This window comes from Chiloscyllium plagiosum, unplaced genomic scaffold (genome assembly GCF_037043375.1).
Source record: "Chiloscyllium plagiosum isolate Xiang-an unplaced genomic scaffold, Cpla_swu_hap1 HiC_scaffold_33, whole genome shotgun sequence".
Taxonomy (NCBI): Eukaryota; Metazoa; Chordata; class Chondrichthyes; order Orectolobiformes; family Hemiscylliidae; genus Chiloscyllium; species Chiloscyllium plagiosum.
The window spans coordinates 13,694,148-13,717,888 of NW_028270171.1; the positions used below are offsets into that span (position 1 = coordinate 13,694,148).

The following is a 23,741-nucleotide window of genomic DNA, read 5'->3' on the forward strand; positions in this document are numbered from 1 at the left end:
TTGGACTTTTATTTATACTCCAGCAGCAGACCCTCATTTTATTAAGCAGGAAATGACATAATCAGTGATGGCCAATCACTCTTGTTAATCAATCGATCAGCTGCCATGTCCATTCAGCGCAGAATGGGAACTGGATTCAGAAACCAACCAGAATTGACAATGAGTCAATGATGGAATTGCTCATTGACGTTTGACTTCTGCACAAGTGCAAATCTGGAAGTGTATCTACCTGAAAATGAGAATAAAACATACTCTAAAACTTTGCTATTGCATTTGAGGTTGTGTATTAAGACATGCTCAACACAGATTTGCAGAATTCTGTTAGTTTGTTCATCTGAGGATTTCTCTTCCTACGTTTTGAATGACAGTTTTGGGGGTCATAGATCTAGTCAAATTGTATTTATACAGTCATAGAGTCATAGAGATGTACAGCATGGAAACAGACCCTTCGGTCCAACCTGTCCATGCCGCCCAGATATCCCAACCCAATCTCGTCCCACCTGCCAGCACCCGGCCCATATCCCTCCAAACCCTTCCTATTCATATACCCATCTAAATACCTCTTAAATGTTGCAATTGTACCAGCCTCCACCACATCCTCTGGCAGCTCATTCCATACACGTACCACCCTCTGTGTGAAAAATTTTCCCCTTAGATCTCTTTTATAGCTTTACCCTCCACCCTAAACCTATGGCCTCTAGTTCTGGACTCCCCGACCCCAGGGAAAAGACTTTGCCTATTTATCCTATCCATGCCCCTCAAAATTTTGTAAACCTCTATGAGATCACCCATCAGCCTCCGATGCTCCAGTGAAAACAGCCCCAGCCTGTTCAGCCTCTCCCTAAAGCTCAAATCCTCCAACCCTGGCAACATCCTTGTAAATCTTTTCTGAACCCTTTCAAGTTTCACAACATCTCTCCAATAGAAAGGAGACCAGAATTGCACGCAATATTCCAACAGTGGCCTAACCAATGTCCTGTACAGCCGCAACATGACCTCCCAACTCCTGTATTCAATACTCTGACCAATAAAGGAAAGCATACCAAACGTCTTCTTCACTATCCTATCTACCTGCGACTCCACTTTCAAGGAGTTTTGAACCTGCACTCCAAGGTCTCTTTGTTCTGCAACACTTCCTAGGACTTTACCATTAGGTGTATAAGTCCTGCTAAGATTTGCTTTCCCAAAATGTAGCAACTCGCATTTATCTGAATTAAACTCCATCTGCCACTTCTCAGCCTAGTGGCCAATCTGGTCAAGATCCTGTTGCAATCTGAGGTAACACCCTCTTTGCTGTCCACTACTCCTCCAATTTTGGTGTCATCTGCAAACTTACTAATTGTACCTCTTATGCTCACATCCAAATCATTTATGTAAATGACAAAAAGTAGAGGACCCAGCACCAATCCTTGTGGCACTCCACTGGTCACAGGCCTCTAGTCTGATAAACAACCCTCCACCACCATCCTCTGTCTTCTACCTTTGAGCCAGTTCTGTATCCAAATGGATAGTTTTCCCTGTATTCCATGAGATCTAACCTTGCTAATCAGTCTCCATGGGGAACCTTGTTGAACGCCTTACTGAAGTCTATATAGATCACATCTACCACTCTGCCCTCATCAATCCTCCTTTTTACTTCTTCAAAAACCTCAATCAAGTGTGTGAGACATGATTTCCCACGCACAAAGCCATGTTGACGATCCATAATCAGTCCTTGCCTTTCCAAATACATGTACAATCTATTCCTCAGGATTCTCTCCAACAACTTGCCCACCACCGATGTCAGGCTCACTGGTCTATAGTTCCCTGGCTTGTCCGTATCACCCTTCTTAAACAGTGGCACCATGTTAGCCAACCTCCAGTCTTCCAGCACCTCACCTGTGACTATTGATGATACAAATATCTCAGCAAGAGGCACAGCAATCACTTCTCTAGCTTCCCACAGAGTTCAAGGGTACACCTAGAGTCATAGAGTCATAGAGATGTACAGCATGGAAACATCCCTTTGGTCCAACCTGTCCATGCCGACCAGATATCCCAACCCAACCTACTCCCATCTGCCAACACCTGGCCCATATCCCTTCAAACCCTTCACCTTTACCTGTTTCAAGACATCCAGCACTTCCTCCTCTGTAATATCTTTCATATCCTTTTCCACAGTAAATACTGATGCAAAATACTCATTTAGTATCTCCCCCATTTTCTGCGGTTCCACACAAAGGCCGCCTTGCTGATCTTTGAGGGGCCCTATTCTCTCCCCAGTGACCCTTTTGTCCTAATGTATTTGTAAAAACCCTTTGGATTCTCCTTAATTCTATTTGCCAAAGCTATCTCATGTCCCCTTTTTGCTCGCCTGATTTCCCACTTAAGTATACTCCTACTTCCTTTATACTCTTCTAAGGATTCACTCGATCTATCCTGTCTATACCTGACATATGCTTCCTTCTTTTTCTTAACCAAATCCTCAATTTCTTTAGTCATCCAGCATTCCCTGTACCTACCAGCCTTCCCTTTCACCCTGACAGGAATATACGTTTTCTGGATTCTCGTTATCTCATTTCTGAATGCTTCCCATTTTCCAGCTGTCCCTTTACCTGCGAACACCTGTCCCCAAACAGCTTTCGAACGTTCTTGCCTAATACAGTCAAAATTGGCCTTTCTCCAATTTAGAACTTCAACGTTTAGATCCAGTCTATCCTTTTCCATCACGACTTTAAATCTAATAGATTTATGGTGACTGGCCCCAAAGTACTCCCCCACTGATACCTCAGTCACCTGCCCTGCCTTATTTCCCAAGAGTAGGTCAAGTTTTGCACCTTCTCTAATAGGTAATCCACATACTGAATCAGAAAATTGTCTTGTATGCACTTAACAAATTCCTCTCCATCTAAACCTTTAACACTATGGCAGTCCCAGTCTACGTTTGGAAAGTTAAAATCCCCTACCATAACTACCCTATTATTCTTACAGATAGCTGAGATCTCCTTACAAGTTTGTTTCTCAATTTCCCTCTGACTATTAGGGGATCTATAATACAATCCCAATAAGGTGATCATCCCCTTCTTATTTCTCAGTTCCACCCAAATTACTTCCCAGGATGTATTTCTGGGAATATCCTCCCTCAGATAGCTGTAATGCTATCCCTTATCAAAAATGCCACTCCACCTCCTCTCTTGCCTCCCTTTCTATCCTTCCTGTAGCATTTGTATCCTGGAACATTAAGCTGCCAGTCCTGCCCATCCCTGAGCCATGTTTCTGTAATTGCTATGATATCCTAGTCCCATGTTCTTTGCATTGAAACAAATGCAGTTTAATTTATTAGTCCGACCTTGTCCCTACCTGCCCTGACTGTTTGACTCACTTCTCTTCTCAACTGTACCAGTCTCAGATTGATCTCTTTCCTCACTATCTCCCTGGGTTCCACCCCCTCCCCCCCACCACCACCTTACTAGTTTAAATCCTCCCGAGCAGCTCGAGCAAATTTCCTTGCCAGTATATTATTCCCCTTCCAATTTAGGTGCAATCCATCCTTCTTGTACAGGTCACTTCTACCCCAAAAGAGATTCCAATGATCCAAAAATGTGAATTCTTCTCCCATACACCAGCTCCTCAGCCATGCATTCATCTGCTCTATCCTCCTATTCCTGCCCTCACTAGCTCGTAGCACTGGGAGTAATCCAGATATTACTACTCTTGAGGACATCCTTTTTAAATTTCTGCCTAACTCTCTGTAATCTCCCTTCAGAATCTCAACCTTTTCCCTTCCAATGTTGTTGGTTCCAATGTGGACAATGATCTTTTGCTGGCCCCTCTCCCCCGTGAGAACATTCCGCACCCTCTCTGAGACATCCTTGATCCTGGCACCAGGGAAACAACACACCATTCTACTTTTTCGCTGCTGAGTCCATTGAAAAATGGCTGGATTTTGTTGAAAATAAACATTTGCCTATTGCTGGACAGCAACAGAGATAAAGTGCTTTTGGGTCATCTAGTGAAGGCAACTGATGTACTTTGTGGATCCATTCTGAATCTGCTGTGAACTCCTTGACTTTGGGTCTTTGGAAGCTCAGTTTGAAAACCAAAACGCTAAATGTGCTGAGTGCCTCAGCCATGTAGTAGGCCTCAGGCCTCCGTGTCTAAGTTGCTTTTAGAAATTTATCGCATGTTCAACGTTTCTATCTTCATGCTCAGTTTTTAATTGTTTCATGAAGAACCAGCCCTCAACTCAAAGATGTTTCCAAGTGGGGAGATTCTGGATCTGTTTACATTGTATTCTATTGAACGTACAGCTCAGAAACTGGCCTCCCAACTCAACATGGTCCATACCCACAGCTATATGGACATGAGGGTCTCTCAACCTAAAGTTGAATGTGTTGAACTGAGCAGCCTCCAGTGGAGCGGTGGGCTGTGAGAGTTTGGGGATTGAAGGTCCCCACTCAATGTTAGGGGATGATCACAGCCTTGACGGCTGGATTGGTGGAAGCAAGTTACTTTGACCCAGTATCTGATTCAAATACCAGGTTACAGTCGAGCCATTACTTGTCAGATTGAGTATTATACATGGTACCATGGTCAGAGGTCAACCCTCATAAATATTCATGGCGATAAGAACAAGCCAGAGGCTGGGAATTCTGTTGCGAATTTCTCAACTCCTGACTTTCCAAAGCCTCTCCACCATCTATAAGAACGAAGTTAGGAAAAGTGATGGAATACTTTCCAATTTTCTGGTTGAATGCAGCCTCAAGAACACTGACGAAGCCCCAGGGAAATCTCTCGCCATCCTGAGTTGGAACAATATCACTGTTTCTGAATCCAAGTCCCGGAAGCCCCCCCTCAGCAGCAGCAGCAGCAGCAGCAGCATTCTGGTCTCTCCCACACCAGGTGGGCTGTAACAACCAGCTCATCACCACCTCCTGAAGGGTAACTGCAGCTGGGCACGAAACGGAGCCTTGTGATTGGCACACTGAAGATTGACCAAATAAAAAAAACACCCTGTGACGGGATGGGGGAGTCCACCAGTAGAGGGGCATAGGCTTAAGGTGAGAGGGGAAAGATTAAAAATAGGGACGTGAGGGGCAACATTTTCAGAGAGAGGGTGCTGTGTACATGGAACGAGCTGCCAGAGGAAGTGGTGGAGGTGGGTACAATTATAACATTTAAAAGATAGTTGGACGAGCATTTGAACAGGAAGGTTTTGAGAGGGATAGGGGCCAAATGCAGGGAAGTAGAACTAGTTTAGTTTTGAAAACCCTGTCAGCATGGATAGGTTGGGCCAAAGGGTCTGCTCCTGTGATGTATGACTCTAATAAGTATACAACAGCATGTTCCTTTAGGGTGGCACGGTGGCTCAGTGGTGAGCACTGCTGCCTCACAGCACCAGGGACCTGAGTTTGATTCCAGCCTTGGGTAACTGTCTGTGTTGAGTTTGCACGTTTGCCCCATGTTTGTGTGGCTTTCCTGCGTGCTCCAGTTTCCTCCCACAGACCAAAGGTGTGCAGGTTTGGTGGAGTAGCTATGCAAAATTGCTGATAGTGTCCCCAGAATGTGCAGGATCGGTGGATTCACCAATGGGAAATGTAGGTTTACAGCAAATTGGGGTGGATGAGGATTATCCTGTTCAGACTCATATAGCCTCTTACACTGTATGGAGTCTGTTAGCATGACTTAAGATTGTTTACCATAAAAGGATTTATGCGGTGGAATAAATTTGTCAAGTGCCTTAAAGCCCTACACCCTCTCTGAAGGCTACAAAATTCACTGAAACAATCACCAGGATGTCTCTGACAGCCCCTACCCTAAACCATGATTCCTGAAACCTTGAAAGAGAAAGGAACAGCTGTACAGGAGTCAGCATCTCCAGGATTCCTCTCCCATTCAACTTGGAGAGAAATCACTGCTCTTTCAACATCACTGGGTCAAATCAAACTGCATCAGGAGAATCCTTCAGCACATGGGAAGCTAGGATCAGCTTGGACTGCAAACTTTAGCAGCATGAATAAATCAGATGGAAACATCTAACCTTGAGCATTGCTGTGTTATTCCCAGGTCACTATCAGCCTGCTCATTTCAGCTGTAGGTGACATTGAGTGTGCATTATAATCCAATGCAGCTCAGGAGAATTTGAGTTAACACCCTAGAATATGACTGCACTGAATGGTTGGGGTGAGTTTTCCCAACTTTGGGCCGACAGTTTACTCAGTTTGCAGGAGCAGTGTTGGGAGTAGAGTCCTCAGATAGAGATGGTAAACTGAGGACACTGCATGGGACAAGTTTGTTACTTCTGGGAAACATTCTTCCCCCTCCCCTTGAGTGGGGACTCCTTATTGAACTCAGGTTAGGTATTTAATCAAGGTCCCCAGCAGGAGCTACATGTTTGACTTAGACTATGGAGGAAAAACAAACTGGTCAGTGTGCCTAACTGGTAATGGCTGTAATAAGGCAGAGGATGAAGATCACAAGCCCCTGTGCTAGTCCTAGTCTGAAGCCTAACTAGCTCCCTAGGTTTTTTTTTGGGGGGGGGAGGGGGGGGGGGGAGAGGGAAAGAGGAGGAGGAAAGAAGAGGGGGGAAAAAAAAAAAAGAAAAAAGAAAAAGAGAGAAAGGAGGAAGAAGAAAACCCAGCCAGATTTAGAATATCTTGTTCATATTAGAGTTCCCTTGGGAGCAAAGCAAACAAGTTGAGATCATATTCCCAGGTTATCTGGTTCCACTATCTGGACAGATACCAAAGCCCTGATGGACCTTATCTGAGGCTTAAAGGAGAGGGAAGATCAGGTCTCATCACCCAGATCATGTAGTTTATGACCTCAAATAGTGGAGTATTGCCTAAGTGAAAAAAAAAAATTGGTGGAAGTGAACAATTTGACAGGAAATCTGGGATTGGATGTAGAATGCAAGATGCAGAAATGGACATGTGGCCATCACTTTTTGATTAAGGCTTGGAAACTTCCTTGCACAAAGTTTGGCTATAATTGTACCCATCAAGTCCAGAAAAGTAGTTATTGGATAAAAGAATTAAAGGTTGGACACCCCACAGACTGCAATACCCAACCTTGTGGGGGTGGGGGAGGCAGAAAGAAGGTGGGGGTGTGTAGAGAGAGGGAAGCAAAGAAGATTAGGAGGTGTTTTAGTTCAATGTGATGGGCTAAATTGCAGGCAAACTCTCCAGAGATAGCCACCAAATTTGTGTGATGTATCAGTGGTCTAAATGATGGACAATAAGCAAGATCAAATACAAGATTTTATTCACTTCCATTTCAGGTGGGACAGCCATTACATTCTTGCCAACATATTCCTTCTCCCTAGGGAGAAGCCAGATTGTCCAAGTGAAGTCAGTAATGCATTCAGACAAGAGCAGACAGTATCCCACGCCCCACTAACTGCTGTCCTCCAGCGAGAGCCTGTCAAACAGGTACTCTCCCAGCCCATTCTCAGGAGCTCCCAGACGCTTCAGGTTGGTGATGTAGTCCCCAAGTCGCTTGATGATCTCAACCTCCTCATCCAAATAGTGAGTCTCCAGGAAGTCACACAGCTGGAACACAGATTACAAATCATTACATTAGCACAATCCAAGACAAGTTGACAATTCCCACTGCAAAGGGATTTGGCCATATAACTCCAGAGACAGGAAATATCAGCTAGAGAATTTGTGTCAGTAAGGATGATACCATTTAGCTGCTTAATCATGCAGCTTCTTAAGTTGTATTGTGGTGTACAGTGATCATTCCACTGCAATGGTCCTGAATGAGGATTCAGTGGCCAATCTCACTTCAGCACTCCCAGATTACAAAGCTCCTCCTTGACTTTATTAAGGAACAGTTGTAACATTGTTGCTATCAGTATGGATCTGGAGTGATCAATGTTAGGTCTAGACAAAAAAAAAAAAAGTGTTTTATTATTGAACTTCAAACCCACAAGACCAACCAGTGAAGTGTTGCCCTGAGGGTCAGGCAGTGATGAGAATGAGGTGGTGGTGAAGCTTACATGAGGGTCAGTCTGGGCAGTGGCGAGTTGGTGTAGATCCAGCAAACTCTGGTTCACATTCTTCTCCAGATCCAGGGCAACCTGCATTGCCTGCAGCCCGTTACCCCACTCATCCCTCTCTGGCTTCTGAAACATAAACAAAGGACAGTTAAGGATCAGAATCCCTACAGTGGGATGCAGTAGGGAATTTAGCCCATTTGTCCACTGACCCGCGAGGGTCCCAAACTGACCCACCCGATCCCACTAATCTTGCATTTAGAGTGGCTAATGCATGTAGCCTGCACATCCCAGGCCACTATGGCCATGCTAAATTGCCCAATCAACTAAACTGCATATTGCACTTTGGGAGGAAACCAGCACTGACATGGGGAGAACATTCAAACTGCAGACAGACACTTGCTGGAGGCAGGAATTGGACCTGGGCCCCTGGCACTGAGGCAGTAGTACTCACTGAACCACTGCCATCCCTGACATTCACATGAAGGTTGGAGGATGAAGGGGTCAAGAGGTACTGAGGAAGCTGCTCAATAGAGAAATATTGAAGACACCACCTGAGGGAGGGGAGGTGGTAACTAGTCCAGTGACATTTCAGCAACATCTGGGCAAATACTTCAAATGCCAGGGCATAGTGGGAAAAGGAACAAGTGCAGGTAGATGGGATTAGTGTAGTTTGGTCAGCATAAATTATGGTGGACCAAAAGGGCCCATTTCTATGCTGTGACTTGGAAATGGAGATTAGGGAAGTCAAGCAGAAGACCTTGTCACTGCCCCTTCAGGATGTGAAAATCCTGTCACTTACTGGATGCCACATCACAAGAGCAGCCATTCCAACCCCCCCAATTCCCACCTTCACATCCTGGAGGAGGACTCTGCCTCCACGCTGATTCTGGAATTTCAGCAGCTTCTCTGCATGTTCCTGCTTCTCCTGGGACTGAGCTTTGAAGAACTGGGAGAAATGGTGCAGGGCAACATCATCCCGGTCAAAGTACGACATCTGAAAGAGAACAATTTACATCCCATTAACTAGAATTGGCCCCAGTGAGGTGTTAGAAGTAGGACACTAATTTAGCCTTTGAAACCAGGCTGACTATTCAAGCTGTTAAACCTCTGGGTTCTCAACCATTTTAATATACCAGTGTTGTCCAATGAGCCAGCAGCTCCTTTAACTGGAGGAGGTTAACAACCCCAGCTTCCTCCTGGGGAGGCAAATTCACTTATTTTGGATTAAACAGCTGGTGAATTGCTCAGATCTGGCACAGCATCAGAGGAGAGAAACACTGAATTAGTGTTTCTGCTCATTAACCACCAGAATTGAAAGATATTAGAGATTGAATAGCATTTGAGCAAATGAAGGAAACTACATTGCAGGGTGGAGGAGTCCAAAACTAGAGGACTAGGTCTATTATATCTATCACTATCAACACAGACAGCTTTTCCAAAAAGGGTGATGTGTATGGAATGAGCTGCCAAAGGAAGTGGTGGAGGCAAACCCAATAACATTTAAAGGCATTGGATGGGTACAAGAATAAGAGCAAAAGGGATATGAGCCAAGCAGGACTAGATTAATTCAGACATCTGGTAGGCAGGAGAAAGCTTGATTGGAGGGTCTGTTTCCATACTGTACATTTCTACAGCTGTAGAAATTTCAATTGGTTCAATGCAGAACATTGGAAGTTGTAACCTTTAACAAGGGGAGGGTTCAGTTGGATGACAAGGAAAGCCACTGGAGTACTAAGTGCAGTCTACTCCATTTGACATTAACCAGAGGGTAATACCCAGTCACCAGGACATTTTTCTGAATGGAAGTAGAGATACAAAACTGATACCAGAGCACAGGGACTGTAGGCCATTCAGCCCCTCAAGGCCATCCTGCCATTCAATGAGAAAGTCACCATGAGGCTGCTGCAAGGCACATTAACCTTGAAGGAACAAACTGGAAAATGGATGTTGGACACTGCTGGCACTAGTTTAGTCAGGAGAGTGTTTTCTGCAGCTTGTACATCATTGGATTGGATGTACCAAAGTGTGCTCTTATTTGGAGGGGAATGAGAGAAAGGGGCCCCAGGGGTTTGCTAAGGAAAACCTGCTCAATAACAGGCTTTGGATTGTTGCAGCAGTTTATTACAGGCCTGTGTACACAGTGCACACAAACATCCAGAAACTTGTAAACAAGCATCATATTCACTAGTTGAAACTTGATCAAAGAAATGTGTAATACAGGAAAGACCTAATGTGACCTAGAGATCAACTATTATCTGCAGATAATATCAGCAGCTTAAAGTGTAAGCTGAAAAGCACTATACTCGATTTGACTTCAAGCAACTACAAACCATTTAGGTGAGCATCCATATTTGCCTCATTTGAGGCATCGTGTTCATAAGTAAATGGAGAGACAATGCTGCCCCTCTAACAAGGTTATTTGTCCATTGCCTCTATGACCCCCATTGAAAGAGCAATGAGATGCTGTCATGTCTGAAAGTAGCTACTTTAAGCAGTGGCAGGGGAGTGGCCAGTTCACCAAGTTGAAGTTCTCAGCAGGCAGAAGCTTCTGGTCACAGAAGCTTTTACAGTGATAAGGTTCCATGCTTCAACAGATTTCTTGCCTGACTGAATTTTCCTGTGAGAACCAGATAGGAATTTAGCATTTGCAAAGGGGCGTTTTTGGAATGCTGCAGGTATTGGAACAGCTCTTTCATGAAGTCAGTTTCCCCAAGTTAAAAAAGTTATTCTAAATTCAGTTCTTTGTTTCAGAGACATTTTTTCACAAGGCAGAATGATTTGACCAGCTGCATCACCCCTGAAATATCCATTATACATGTACCTTTATTATAAAAAAGGTTAGGTCTGGGCTACTTTTAGAGGTCCTTAACAGTGGGAAGATGTCAATGAAGGGTCACAACTCAGGTCAGAGTGGAAGTGTGTGGTCTATTCTTCTGGGACAGGTTATAAAAACCTTACTGGTTCACCAATGAAAGCTGTTCCCATCTCTAACAAGCTATGCTTTAGGGACTTCATTCTCATGCAAAAACCACAATACAAACCCAGACTGATGAATATTCTACACGTGTCTGGATGAGAGCATTTACAACATCCAAGCAGACATCCAGGATAAAGCAGCCTACTCTATTGGTACTACATTCTCCACCTCCCTTCAGTGTGGAGGGTCTATCAGGTACCCTGCAGCACTCACTAAGGTTAGTTAAAACACACCTAAACAAATTCCACCATGTCAGAAGGGCATGGACAACTCTCTAGAGTAAAACAGCCAGCCATTTTTTGGTTACCATGCCATCCTGGTTGGAGATTAGATTTCTTCAGTCAAAAGTCTCAATTCCAGCCTTCCTGTGGATGCAGTAATACTTTAGCAGATCAACCCTTCTAGAAAGAGTTATGGACAACAAGTGGCTCCCTGACCATTACCCACTTATATGATGAATGCAATCAAAAAGCCAGATAAGGCCTCAGTTGAGGCCTTAAGTATATGCCAGTCACAGCCTGAAACTTTTACTTCTGCTCAGATAGACCAACATGAAAAATCCATAACTCCTTCTGCAGCATCAAAACTAACATTCCACAGAATGTTAGAAAATTAAAGGAAATATCACAGTATATTTCCATGGTAGAAAAGGTGACTAGGGAATGGATACTTCCATTCCACCATACAGTTGACCTAAATGACTTTAATATTTTAGAAATACTCAATTTTGACAGCCATAGGGAGGGAATGACAGTTACTGCCAGTGACAACCTTATCGGGGATTAATAAAATAACCCCTGAGAACAGTTCACCCTGCATAGGTCAGTGTAGGCCATTTAGGCATTAGATATTCTAACCTCATCATATTCCATAGTTGCTGTAACATTTTTATCTTGAATTCATATTTAGAGAAGACTACAAAACTCAAAACATCAGCATAATAGGTTTAACTTTAAGCCCACAGAGAGCACACTCACCAAAGACTGATAGAGATAGGAGGCAGTGAGCTCCAGGTTAATCTGCTTGTTGACAGCAGCTTCACAATCCTGGTGATAGTTTTGACAAACCTGGGAGGCCATTCTGTGGTGAATACAAAGCCCAATCACAAATTGAGGATTACCACCAACTATACCTAAACAAACACTGCCTTTGGACTTTTATTTATACTTCAGGAGCTGACCCTCAGTTTATTAAGCAGGAAATGACATCATCAGTGAAGGCCAATCACTCTTGTTAATCAATCGATCAGCTGCCATGTCCAATCAGCGCAGGATGGGAATTGGATCCAGAAGCCAAACAGAATTGACAACTGGTCGATGATGTAATTGCTGATTGACTTTTGACCTGCTGCATAACTGCAAATTCTGGAAGTGTATCTATCTGAAAATGAAAATAAAACATACTCTAAAACTTCACTATTGCATCTGAGGTTGTTTATTATAAAGACATGCTCAACACAGATTTGCAGAATTCTGTTTGTACGTTCATCTGAGGGATTTGTCTTCCTACCATTTGAATGACAGTGTTGGGAGTCCATTGAGAAATGGCGAGATTATGTTGACATTAAACACTTGCCTATTGCTTGACAGTGACAGAAATAATGTGCTTTTGGGTCATCTAGTGCAGGCAACTTTGTGGATCCATTCTAAATCTGCTGTGATCTCTTTGACCTTGGGTCTCAGGAAGCCCAGTTTACAAACCAAAATGCTAAATGTGCTGAGTGCCTCAGCCATGTAATAGGCCTCAAGCCTCCATGTCTAAATTGCTGCTCAAAATTGTTTCAAGAAGAATGTTTCCAAGTGGGAAGATTCTGATTTTGGAAAGTCAGGAGTTGAGAAATTCACAGCAGAATTCCCGGCCTCTGACTTGCTCTCATCACTATGAATATTTATCAGGGTTGACCTCTGACCGTGGTTATGTGTATAATATTCAAACTTGTAACTCAATCCAAAACGATAAGGCTAGACTGTAACCTGGTATTTGAGAAAGTTATTGGGTCAAAGTAACTTGCTTCCATCAATCCATCCGTCAAGGCTGTGATCATACCCTAACATTGAGTGGGGACCTTCAATCCCCAAACTCTCACAGCACACCACTCCACTGGAGGCTGCTCAGTTCAACACATTCAACTTTATGTTGAGACACCCTCATGTCCATATCGCTGTGGGTATGGACCACATAGAGTTCGGAGGCCAGTTTCTGAGCTGTACATTCTACAGAATACGATGTAAACAGAACAATAATCACGCTAATTGGAAACATGCTCAAGTTGAGAGCTAGTTCTTCTTGAAACAAGTAAAAACTGAACATGGAGATAGAAAAGCTGAATGTACCATATGTTTCGAGCAGCAATTTAGGCATGGAGGCCTGATGCCTACTACATGGGCGGCATGATGGCACAGTGGTTAGCACTGCTGCCTCACAGCGCCAGAGACCCGGGTTCAATTCCCGCCTCAGGCGACTGACTGTGTGGAGTTTGCATGTTCTCCCCGTGTCTGCGTGGGTTTCCTCCGGGTGCTCCGGTTTCCTCCCACAGTCCAAAGATGTGCAGGTCAGGTGAATTGACCATGCTAAATTGCCCGTAGTGTTAGGATAAAGGGGTAAATGTAGGGGTATGGGTGGGTTGCGCTTCGGCGGGGCAGTGTGGACTTGTTGGGCCGAAGGGCCTGTTTCCACACTGTAAGTAATCTAATCTAATCTACATGGCTGAGGCACTCAGCACATTTAGTGTTTTGGTGTGTAAACTGGACTATATATATATTGTTGCATATGCAGTTTGGTTCTGTACAATTGCATATCAAAGAAACAAACAAATATTGGATTTTGACTCTAGCCAACAAACCAAAGACTTCTCTTACTTGAACCAGATTATATTTACATGCATTTGAGGCAGTGGAAAGATCCAATAACTGAATGGATCCTCATTAACCTTCAGCAGAAAGACTTCAGACAGTGGTCTTTCACCACATGCTCCTCAGCGGCAGCTGACCCAAGCTTCAGCGCGTCCCTCAGCACATAGTCCTGGACCTTGGAATGTGCCAATCTGCAACACTCAGTCAGGGTCAACTACTTGCTCTGGAAGACCAACCAAATTTCAGGTAGACCAAAGGGGGCCTTTCACTGAGTGGATGGTCCTCCAGGTGCAGTAGATGTTTGTCTTGGTGTGCGTCCTGAGGAGCAGATCATAGAGCACAGAGTCCCACGTCATGGGTCTGCTCAGGACAACTCTCAACACACACCACTGCATCATCCTCCAGACTTCCTTTGCAAAGGCACATTCAGGAAGGAGAAGTGGGACAGTCTCTATCCCTGGCAGCCGCTTCGCAGGCAGCGTTCGGTGGCGCAGAGAGACTGGGTGTGCATGAAGGATCTCATAGGTAATGCCCTTCTCACCACCAGCCAAGCGATGTCTTGGTGCTTGTTGGAAAGTTCTGGTGATGAGTCATTCTGCCAAATGGCTTTGACAGACTGCTCAAGGAACAACCCATCAGGATCCACCCTCTCCTTTTCCCGAAGGGTCTCAAGGACACTACGTGCCGACCACTTCCTGGTGGACTTGTGGTCGAAGGTGTTTTTCTTTACAAATTTCTCCACAAAGGACAGGTGATATGGAATAGTCAAACTACTTGGAGGGTTTCATGGCAATGAGGCCAGACCCATGACAGGTGGAACCTCAGTACGTAGTGACACTTGGTGTCTGCGTACCGAGGTCTATGCACAACTTGATGCAGCTGCACACAAAGATGGCCATCAGAATAAAGGCAATATGTTCCTCCCTCCCTCATCCAGAGTTTTGGGCATGGTATCCCTATGGACACAGTCCATCGTAGACCTCCAGGAGAAGTGGAAAATGGCTCAGGTAACAGCGCAGTTTCAGGGAACAGGCCAGACCTGCATCACAGACAACAACAACAACAGAGAGTGCCTCACACCTGATGACCAGGATTTTACCCACAATGGAGAGGGAGTGGTGCTCCCAAAGGCCCAGTTTCTGCCTTACCTTGGCAATACGCTTCTCCCAAAAGTTTGCACACACCCCTCTGAATCGTATTCCCAGCACCTTCAGGTAATCTGTCCTGATGGTGAAGGGATAAAGGATTAAGGATTGGTCAACCCAGTTGCCAATGAACATGGTTTTGCTCTTTGTCTCAATTTACCTTGGCTCCCAAGACCAAAGATATCAGGCTGGGTGGATTGGCTGTGTTAAATTGCTGATAGCATCTAGGGATAGGTAGGCTAGGTGGATCAGCCTTGGGATATGGGGGATAGCATGGGTCTGAACAGGATGCTGTTCAGATGATTGATGCAGACTCAATGGGCTGAATGGCCTCTTTCTGGACTGTAGGGATTCTATCAGCATAACTTAATGTTTGTTTAAAATAAAAGGATTTATGTGCTGGAATAAATAAGTGCCTTAAAGTCTCACCCCCACCCTGAAGGCTGCAGTGTGCACTAGCTAAACAAAATTCACTGAAACAATCACCAAAGATGTCTCTGACAGCCCCCTCCCTAACCCATGATCCCTGAAACCTTGAAAGATATGTGGAACAGCTGTACAGAAGAATCAGTATCTCCAGGTTTCCTCTCCCAGTCACACCCACTCCCCAACATGGAGAGCAATCACTGTGCCTTCAACGTCACTAGGTCAAATCAAACCGCATCAGGAGAAACCTTCACCCCATGGAAGCTAGGAGCAGCTTGGACTGCAAACTACAGATTTTAGAAGCAAGAATAAGTCAAATGGAAGCATCTAACCCTGAACATTGCTGTGTTATTCCCAGATCACAGTCATCCTGCTCATTTCAGCTGTAGGGGGCAATGCAGAACACATTCTAATCCAATACAGCTCAAAAGTTCCTTGAGCTGACTCCTGGAATGTCAGAGGTGATTTTCCCCTGCTCTGGGCTGCCAGGCCTGAAGTATTTTTTTTTCAAAAAAGGTTGCGGGCAGTGGGGAAGGCTGCCTGATCTTGAGACTGAGCAGTCTGCTAGGGAAAAGTAAAATGAGGAGAAAGTGAGGACTGCAGATCAGAGCTGAAAATGGTGTTGCTGGAAAAGCGCAGCAGGTCAGGCAGCATCCAGGGAACAGGAGAATCGATGTTTCGGGCATTCCTGAAGAAGGGCTTATGCCCGAAACGTTGATTCTCCTGTTCCTTGGATGCTGCCAGACCTGCTGTGCTTTTCCAGCAACACACTTTCAGCAAAGTAAAATGGAGGGATGCACACAGGACAACTCATTTCTGGGAAAGTTGCCCCCAGTGTGGATTGGCTCCTTGTTGTTCCAAAATGGGCAGTTAAAGTTCCCAGCCAGAGTAGTACATTTGAGATTAGAAGGGCATGAATAGCCAGTGTGGCTAACTGCTGAAACAAGGTGAAGATCAAAGGGCCTAGTACTGACCCTGCTCAGAAACCCAACTGGCCCCCTAAAACTTTAGGCTGGGCCCAATGTCCAAGGAAGCCACAAACACTTGGAATATAGTTGTTATGGCACTCTATTGGCAGCTATGCAAGAAATGTTAGGATTGTATCATTTCCAGGTTGGCTGGTTCCAGAATCTGGACAGAAACTAGACCCTGATGGACCTCACCTTAGAGGTGAGCTGATCTGGTCATCAGTTTAGCAATAAATCACACTGGAGTCTAAAGTGAAAATGAGTCATTGGAGGCTTAGGTAAGCCATTTGAAGGATGTCTGCACTTGACTGTTTGTGGTGATACAGAAACTTCCTTTCACAAGTTTTCCTTAAATCACAAACATAGCTATTAAGTACAGAAAAAAAAAAGTGTTAATTGTAGTACAAAAGAAAGGAATTGAAGACTTTCCACCCTAGACTGTAATCCAACCTTATGTTCTACAGAGGGGGTGGTGCAGGGCTGGCTTGACCACATGGTTACTCCAGAGGAGCACCTTGTAGAGATCCCAGTCCAAGTGGATGATTGGAGTGGGGTAGGGAAGAGGAAAAGAAAACCCAGTGAAAGTCTCATAACCTAGTTATTTGATCAGCCAAATTACTCATTCCAAGCTCAAGAGATCTACCAAAGCAAAAGTATCAGTGGTCTGAATGATGGACAATAAGCAAGATTTTATTCATTTCCATTCAGGTGGTACAGCCATTACATCCTTGCAAATATATTCCTTCTCCCTAGGGAGAAGCCAGATTGTCCAAGTGAAGTCAGTAATGCATTCAGACAAGAGCAGACAGTACCCCATGTCCCACTAACTGCTGTCCTCCAGCGAGAGCCGGTCAAACAGGTACTCTCCCAGCCCATTCTCAGGAGCTCCCAGATGCTTCAGGTTGGTGATGTAGTCCCCAAGTCGCTTGATGATCTCAACCTCCTCATCCAAATAGTGGGTCTCCAGGAAGTCACACAGCTGGAACACAGGAATATTACAACTCATTATATTAGCACAAAGACAATTATAGAATTTCCACTACAAAATTGAATGTGCCCAAAATGTCAACTCTTGCTCCTTGGTTGCTGTCTGGCTTGCTGCACTTTCCCACTGATCCTCCAGCATCAACATTAATAGCTCTAGATATTAGAGAGTTTCTTAGACTTTTCAGGAATATGTGCTGTGAGGACAATAGCCTTTCAGCTGGCTCATCTTGCTGTTTCTCAACTGGAACAGTTGTATTGTGATGGACAGTGATCATTCCACTGCAATGACCCTGAATGGGGATTCATTGGCCAATAATGACTTCAGCACTCCCAAAATAAAATCCAAGTTCCTCCTTCACCTTAAGGAGCAGTTGTAACATTGTAACAATCAGCATGATCTGGAGTGATCAATGTTAGATCTGGACCAAGTGTTGTATTATTGAATTTCAAACCCACAAAGACCAACCAGTGAGGTGTTGCCCTGAGGGTCTGGCAGTGATGAGAATGAGGAGGTGGTGAAGCTTACATGAGGGTCAGTCTGGGTAGTGGCGAGTTGGTGTAGATCCAGCAAACTCTGGTTCACATTCTTCTCCAGATCCAGGGCAACCTGCACTGCCTGCAGACCGTTACCCCACTCATCCCTCTCTGGCTTCTGAAACAAAGGACAGACAGATCAGTTATTGGAGAGTTATGTTCACCTTGGCCATGTGGCTGGTCTGAAACAGGAAGTTCAGGAACAGGTCATTGTTGAGATCAGGGTTAAGTTTTATAAAAAATTGTTTGAATCAGTGTCCATTTGAGAAATTAGATCAGGATATTCACATCCTTATCGGTCACAACAGCCATTCTGTCCCACCTCTTGACCACAAGGTGGAAGGTTCAGTCCCACTTGCACAATGGTTTCACACTTGAAGTACATGGATTGAAAATGTGCATGCAATTCAATTCATTTGAGGGACAGCAAAATGTTTACAATAATAAAAAAGATACTTTGGATACAAGGTCAGAGATCCCAGAAACATTCAGTACAGGTAGATTGGGTGAAGGTGGATGCAGGAGTTGGGGCATTGTAAAATAGGACTGATTCCTATATTCAAAGTTGTAAAATCAGTTAGGACAACAGAACACTGGCTCTGGCCACCACACTATGAGAAGGATGGGATTGCCCTGGAGGGGGTACAGATGAGATTCAGCATGATGTTGCACAAGATGGAAAATCCATTGAGGGGAAAGACTGAATGTTTTATTGGAACAGAGGCAGATAGGGCATCTGATTGGACAATAGTGAGAATCTCTTCCCCATGGCACACAGCAAGACTAAAAAGCACAGGTTTAAGGCATATGTTGGGGAAAGCTTTCTCAACAGAGGAGCAGAAATATGGAATGCATCACCTGATGAGTGGGGGCAGCTAGTGCAGTGACATTCCAGCAGCATTGGACAAATACTTCAAGTTGCAGGGTGTAGTGGTCTAAGGACCAATTGCAGGTAGATGGGGTTAGTGTAGTTTGGTGTTTATTGGTCAGCACAGACTAAAGGGGCTGTGTCTCTGCTGTGACTTGGAGATGGAGGAGATCATTGGAAAAGCCAACTAGAAGACCTCGTCACTTCCCCTTCAGGATGGGAAAACCCAGTCACTGACATGAAGCCACATCACGAGAGCAGCCACCTTCTCCCCCCCCCCCCATTCCCACCTTCACATCCTGGAGGAGGACTCTGCCTCCACGCTGATTCTGGAATTTCAGCAGCTTCTCTGCATGTTCCTGCTTCTCCTGGGACTGAGCTTTGAAGAACTGGGAGAAATGGTGCAGGGCAACATCATCCCGGTCAAAGTACGACATCTGAAAGAGAACCATTTAAATCCCATTAGCACATCACTGGCCCCAGTTCTAGTTTAAAGTGTCTAAAGAGAAGAGGCTCAATATGAAGTCAGGTTTAATCGACTATGGAAAATCAGTAAAGTGAAAAAGCAACAGTGTTCAAGTCCAGTAAACAATTAGAATTTCACACTGAATTAGGGAAAGCAATTATTTGTTCACAAATAGAAGAAGTTGAACACTGATCGGTTTGCAAGTGTAAGGATGAGAAATATCAAGTGGAAACTAAAAATCACTTCTATCCAAATGATTAGACTTTAGGCCTTTGACCATTTGGTCAAACTTGGAGAAAGGTGAGGACTGCACATGCTGGAGATTGGAGTCAGGAGAGTGATGCTGTGAAAACAGCTGGTCAGGCAGCATCTGAGTAGTAAGAGAGTCAACATTTTAGGCAAATATGATGAAGCCCTTCCTGAAGTGCTTTTGCCTAAAAGCATCAATTCTCCTGCTCCTCAGATGCTGCCTGACCTGCTGCACTTTTCCAGCAACACTTTCAGCTCTGATCTCCAGTCCTCACTTTCTCCTCTTAAATTTGGCAAGTCAACAACTGCTTCAAGCAATACATTCCACAGCCCTACTACTCTGAACTACTTCAGACATCTTTCCTATATCTATTACCCCCCCAATTTAAAGTTATATCCCCTAATACTAGCCATCACTATACAAGGTGGAAAGGCTCTCTGTCCAACCTATCTAACCCTCTGATCATTTTATATGTCTCAATTAAGCCACCTCTCCAAGAAAAAACAGCCTCAAGTCCCTCAGCCATTTCCTCAAGACCTTCTCCCATACCAGGAAGCATCTAAAGTCTTCTGATCTCTTTAAAGCTTCCACATCCTTCCTATAATAGTGGCCAGAACTGTACACAATACTCCAAGTGCAGCCACACCACAGTTTTGTGCAACTGCAACATGTTGTGGCAACAACATCTGAAGAGTGAATTAGAGAGGTAGGTTAATTAAAAGAACACACCTGACATCTATCCAAGTAGAAGACTGACATCAATAGTTAAGTCAGCCATGAAGTCCAAGCAAGAAACTATTCAGGTCAAATCAAAAACAGAAACCTTAAATTTTAAAAAAAGGCTTTATTTGAAAAAACAGACAAAACTCACCAAAGACTGATAGAGATAGGAGGCAGTGAGCTCAAGGTTAATCTGCTTGTTGACAGCAGCTTCACAATCCTGGTGATAGTTTTGACAAACCTGGGAGGCCATTTTGTCAAAAGAAGCCTTATCCTGATTCCTATTTTTTTCCACAAAAACCACACACACAATGCTCAATAACAGCTACCATTAACTTTTAGTGTTAAATTTATACTCTAGGAACATAATCCTCATCTTTTAAAGCAGGAAATCACATAATCAGAGGTGACCAATCGTTTTGCTCAATCAGTTGAAGAGCTGCCATTTCCAGTTGGATTCCAATCAGTGCATTTGGACCCAGAATGATAAAGGAGGGGCTCCTTTGATTGGCACCTCAACCATTATGGAATCCTTGATTGATCTTTGACCTTCACAATCACAGGCTCACGTCTCTACTTGGAAATAATAACAAAAATAAAGTACATTATAAAATCCAATTTTTATGTTTGGGTGAAGGTAATAAGATAATCCTGTTGAGGGCCTGCAGAGCTACATTGATGTGTTACTCTGAGGGATTCTCTTTCCTGACTTGTCAATGGCAATGTTGAAAATCCATTGGAAAATAGAGGCATTGTTCTTACAAAATATTTTCCTCTTGGTATCTTCAACTTTTTGCCCAATGTCAGATCCAACCCACACTGTTGTGACCTTAACTGCATATCAGGCAAGGATCCTGAATTCACCCCAGTCAGAATGGGGACCAAACCCTACTGTGCTTGCATCAGGTGCTGTGGCAGGTGCTCCAACCAACTGAGCCAACTGGCCCATGAAGGATGCTGAGTTGCTATGGTAGCACACCTTTTCCCACATGTTGTAGCCTGGAACTATGGACCGTGATGGTCTGTGTAATGGTGCACTCAGTCCGTGTTGCTATTTCAACATGCACTTTTTACATATGTGTTGTAGATAGAGATCTTAGATGCTTCCAAGTTTCTTTTCCTCGTGTGGCTGACTGGGAATCTCTCCCATTCTTGCTACTTGCCATTGGCATCTGACTCTCTCCCCCCTTCCCATCTGACCCACTCCCGCCTTATTCCCTATCCCTCCATCCCCTCTGGCTTCCTCCCTTCCATCTCCTATGCTTTTCTCCCCTCCAGCCCCTCGCTCACTCTCTCCCATTCCCCTCCTACTCTAGCCCCCTCCCCCTCAATTCCCCTCCAGCTCTCTCCCCTATTCCTCTTTGGCTCTTCCCCCCAAACCCCCATCCCCCTCTGGGTCTGTCCAATCAAATTCCTCCAGCACTTCCCTTACCATCCCCCTCCAACTCTCCCCCTCCATCCCCTCCAGCTCTCCCCCTCCATCCCCCTCCAGCTCTCTCCCCCTCCATCCCCCTCCAGCTCTCCCCCTCCATCCCCCTCCAGCTCTCTCCCCCTACATCCCCCTCCAGCTCTCCCCCTCCATCCCCCTCCAGCTCTCTCCCCCTCCATCCCCCTCCAGCTCTCCCCCTCCATCCCCCTCCAGCTCTCTCCCCCTACATCCCCCTCCAGCTCTCCCCCTCCATCCTCCTCCAGCTCTCTCCCTCTCCATCCCCCTCCAGCTCTCCCCTCCATCCCCCTCCAGCTCTCTCCCTCTACATCTCCCTCCAGCTCTCCCACTCCATCCCCCTCCAGCTCTCTCCCCCTACATCCCCCTCCAGCTCTCTCCCTTCCATTCCCCTCCAGCTCTTCCCCCAATTCAACTCCTGCTCTCTGCCGCCATCTCCCTCTGGCTCTCTCCCCTCCCCCTCTGGTTCTCCTCCCCCACTCCCCTCTCTCCTCCATCCCCCTCTGGCTCTCCCTCCCATTCCCCTCTGGCACTCTCCCTCCCATTCCCTTCTGGCACTCTCCCTCCCATTCCCCCCTGGCTCTCTCCCCCACCCCCCCCTCTGGCTCTCTCCCGCAGCCCCCTCTGGCTCTCTCCCCCACCCCCCCTCTGGCACTCTCCCTCCCATTCCCCTCTGGCTCTCTTCCCCCACCCCCCTCTGGCTCTTCCCCCCATCCTCCTCCGGCTCTCCCACCACCCCAAACTGGTTTGGCAATATCTGTGGAGGGAGGAAAAAGGGTTTACATTTTGAGTTCAATGTGACTATCCTTTATGCTTATTCCTGAAGAAGGGCTTATGCCCGAAACGTCGATTCTCCTGCTCCTTTGATGCTGCCTGACCTGCTGCGTTTTTCCAGCAACACATTTTTAAGCTTTATGATCACACCCAATATTACACCTGCACAACTCAGATGAATAGATCACAGGGCTGCAGATTGGTTTTAACAATAAAACAAGTTTATTGCATAAAAGAAATAAAAAAAACAAATTATCTAAATATAACAGTTAGAAAAACTTCAAAACAGATGACAAAACAATATCCCACCTCCTCCCCCACACCATCACTTTACCACCAATCAAAATCCAGAGAAACTTCCCTTTCCTATCAAATCTGTCAGTTTAGATTAGATTAGATTGCTTACAGTGTGGAAACAGGCCCTTCGGCCCAACAAATCCACACCGCCCCGCCGAAGCGCAACCCACCCATACCCCTACATTTACCCCTTACCTAACACTACGGGCAATTTAGCATGGCCAATTCACCTGACCCTGCACGTCTTTGGACTGTGGGAGGAAACCGGAGCACCCGGAGGAAACCCACGCAGACACGGGGAGAATGTGCAAACTCCACACAGTCAGTCGTCTGAGGCGTTTGTACGTGCCTCTCAACAATCAGATCCAATAACATCAATGGAACTAAATATAGGATTGGGTATAAAACTGTCATCGATGCCAGATCATTGGAATTGCAACCCCATCCCAGGTGAATTTAACTTTGTATTTTTCTCACAATTCTCCTGAAGGTTTGCGTGCTGGATTGTAGTTCCTTAATCTTAGCAGATGTCAGGAACCTCACCCAAATAAAGCCGAGGCAGTGAATGTTGGTAGAATATTTGACCACGAAGTGTCAAACATGTTGTGCCCAAACCTGTTCTCATGAAGTATTCAGAAGCTCATTTCTTACAGATCACCGGAGAGCAATCAGGAATATGAACACTGTGTGACTGATTTTTCTTCTCCTCTAAGATTTCTTTTGTTGACTTAATTGGAGGAATTGTTTGATATTATTACTTAGCGTCACAGTATGATGGAACTAGATTAACAAAGGCACAAATTCAGTCATTAACTCGGGTTTATTTCAATGATCATGTCAGCTCAGCTGTAAGCATTTATAAAGCTAATTGATTTCATGTTGTCAGGCTCCATAACTGTTCTCTATTGGTTATTTCTTTCCTGCCATTAAAGCTTTCTGTCTGCAGTAAATAATCAACAAAATCAATATGAAAAATGGCAATTTACAGCCTAGTACCAGAAAAATATAAAAAGGTTGAGCATCAACCTGTAAATCGTTCCAAACCATACGAT

The 23,741-nt window shown here is 44.9% G+C and overlaps 1 protein-coding gene across 1 annotated transcript; it reads right to left on the bottom strand.

Annotated features, from left to right (window-relative positions):
* Positions 1 to 7,373: 7,373 nt before the first annotated feature.
* LOC122542230 (ferritin, middle subunit-like) lies at positions 7,374 to 20,427 on the bottom strand. Its single transcript, XM_087978053.1, has 6 exons — positions 20,326 to 20,427; positions 19,029 to 19,175; positions 17,863 to 17,988; positions 8,829 to 8,975; positions 7,982 to 8,107; positions 7,374 to 7,529 (listed from the first exon to the last, which is right to left on the bottom strand). Exons 1-6 carry the CDS (start codon positions 20,425 to 20,427, stop codon positions 7,374 to 7,376), a joined length of 804 nt encoding a protein of 267 aa, XP_087834179.1.
* Positions 20,428 to 23,741: the final 3,314 nt, after the last annotated feature.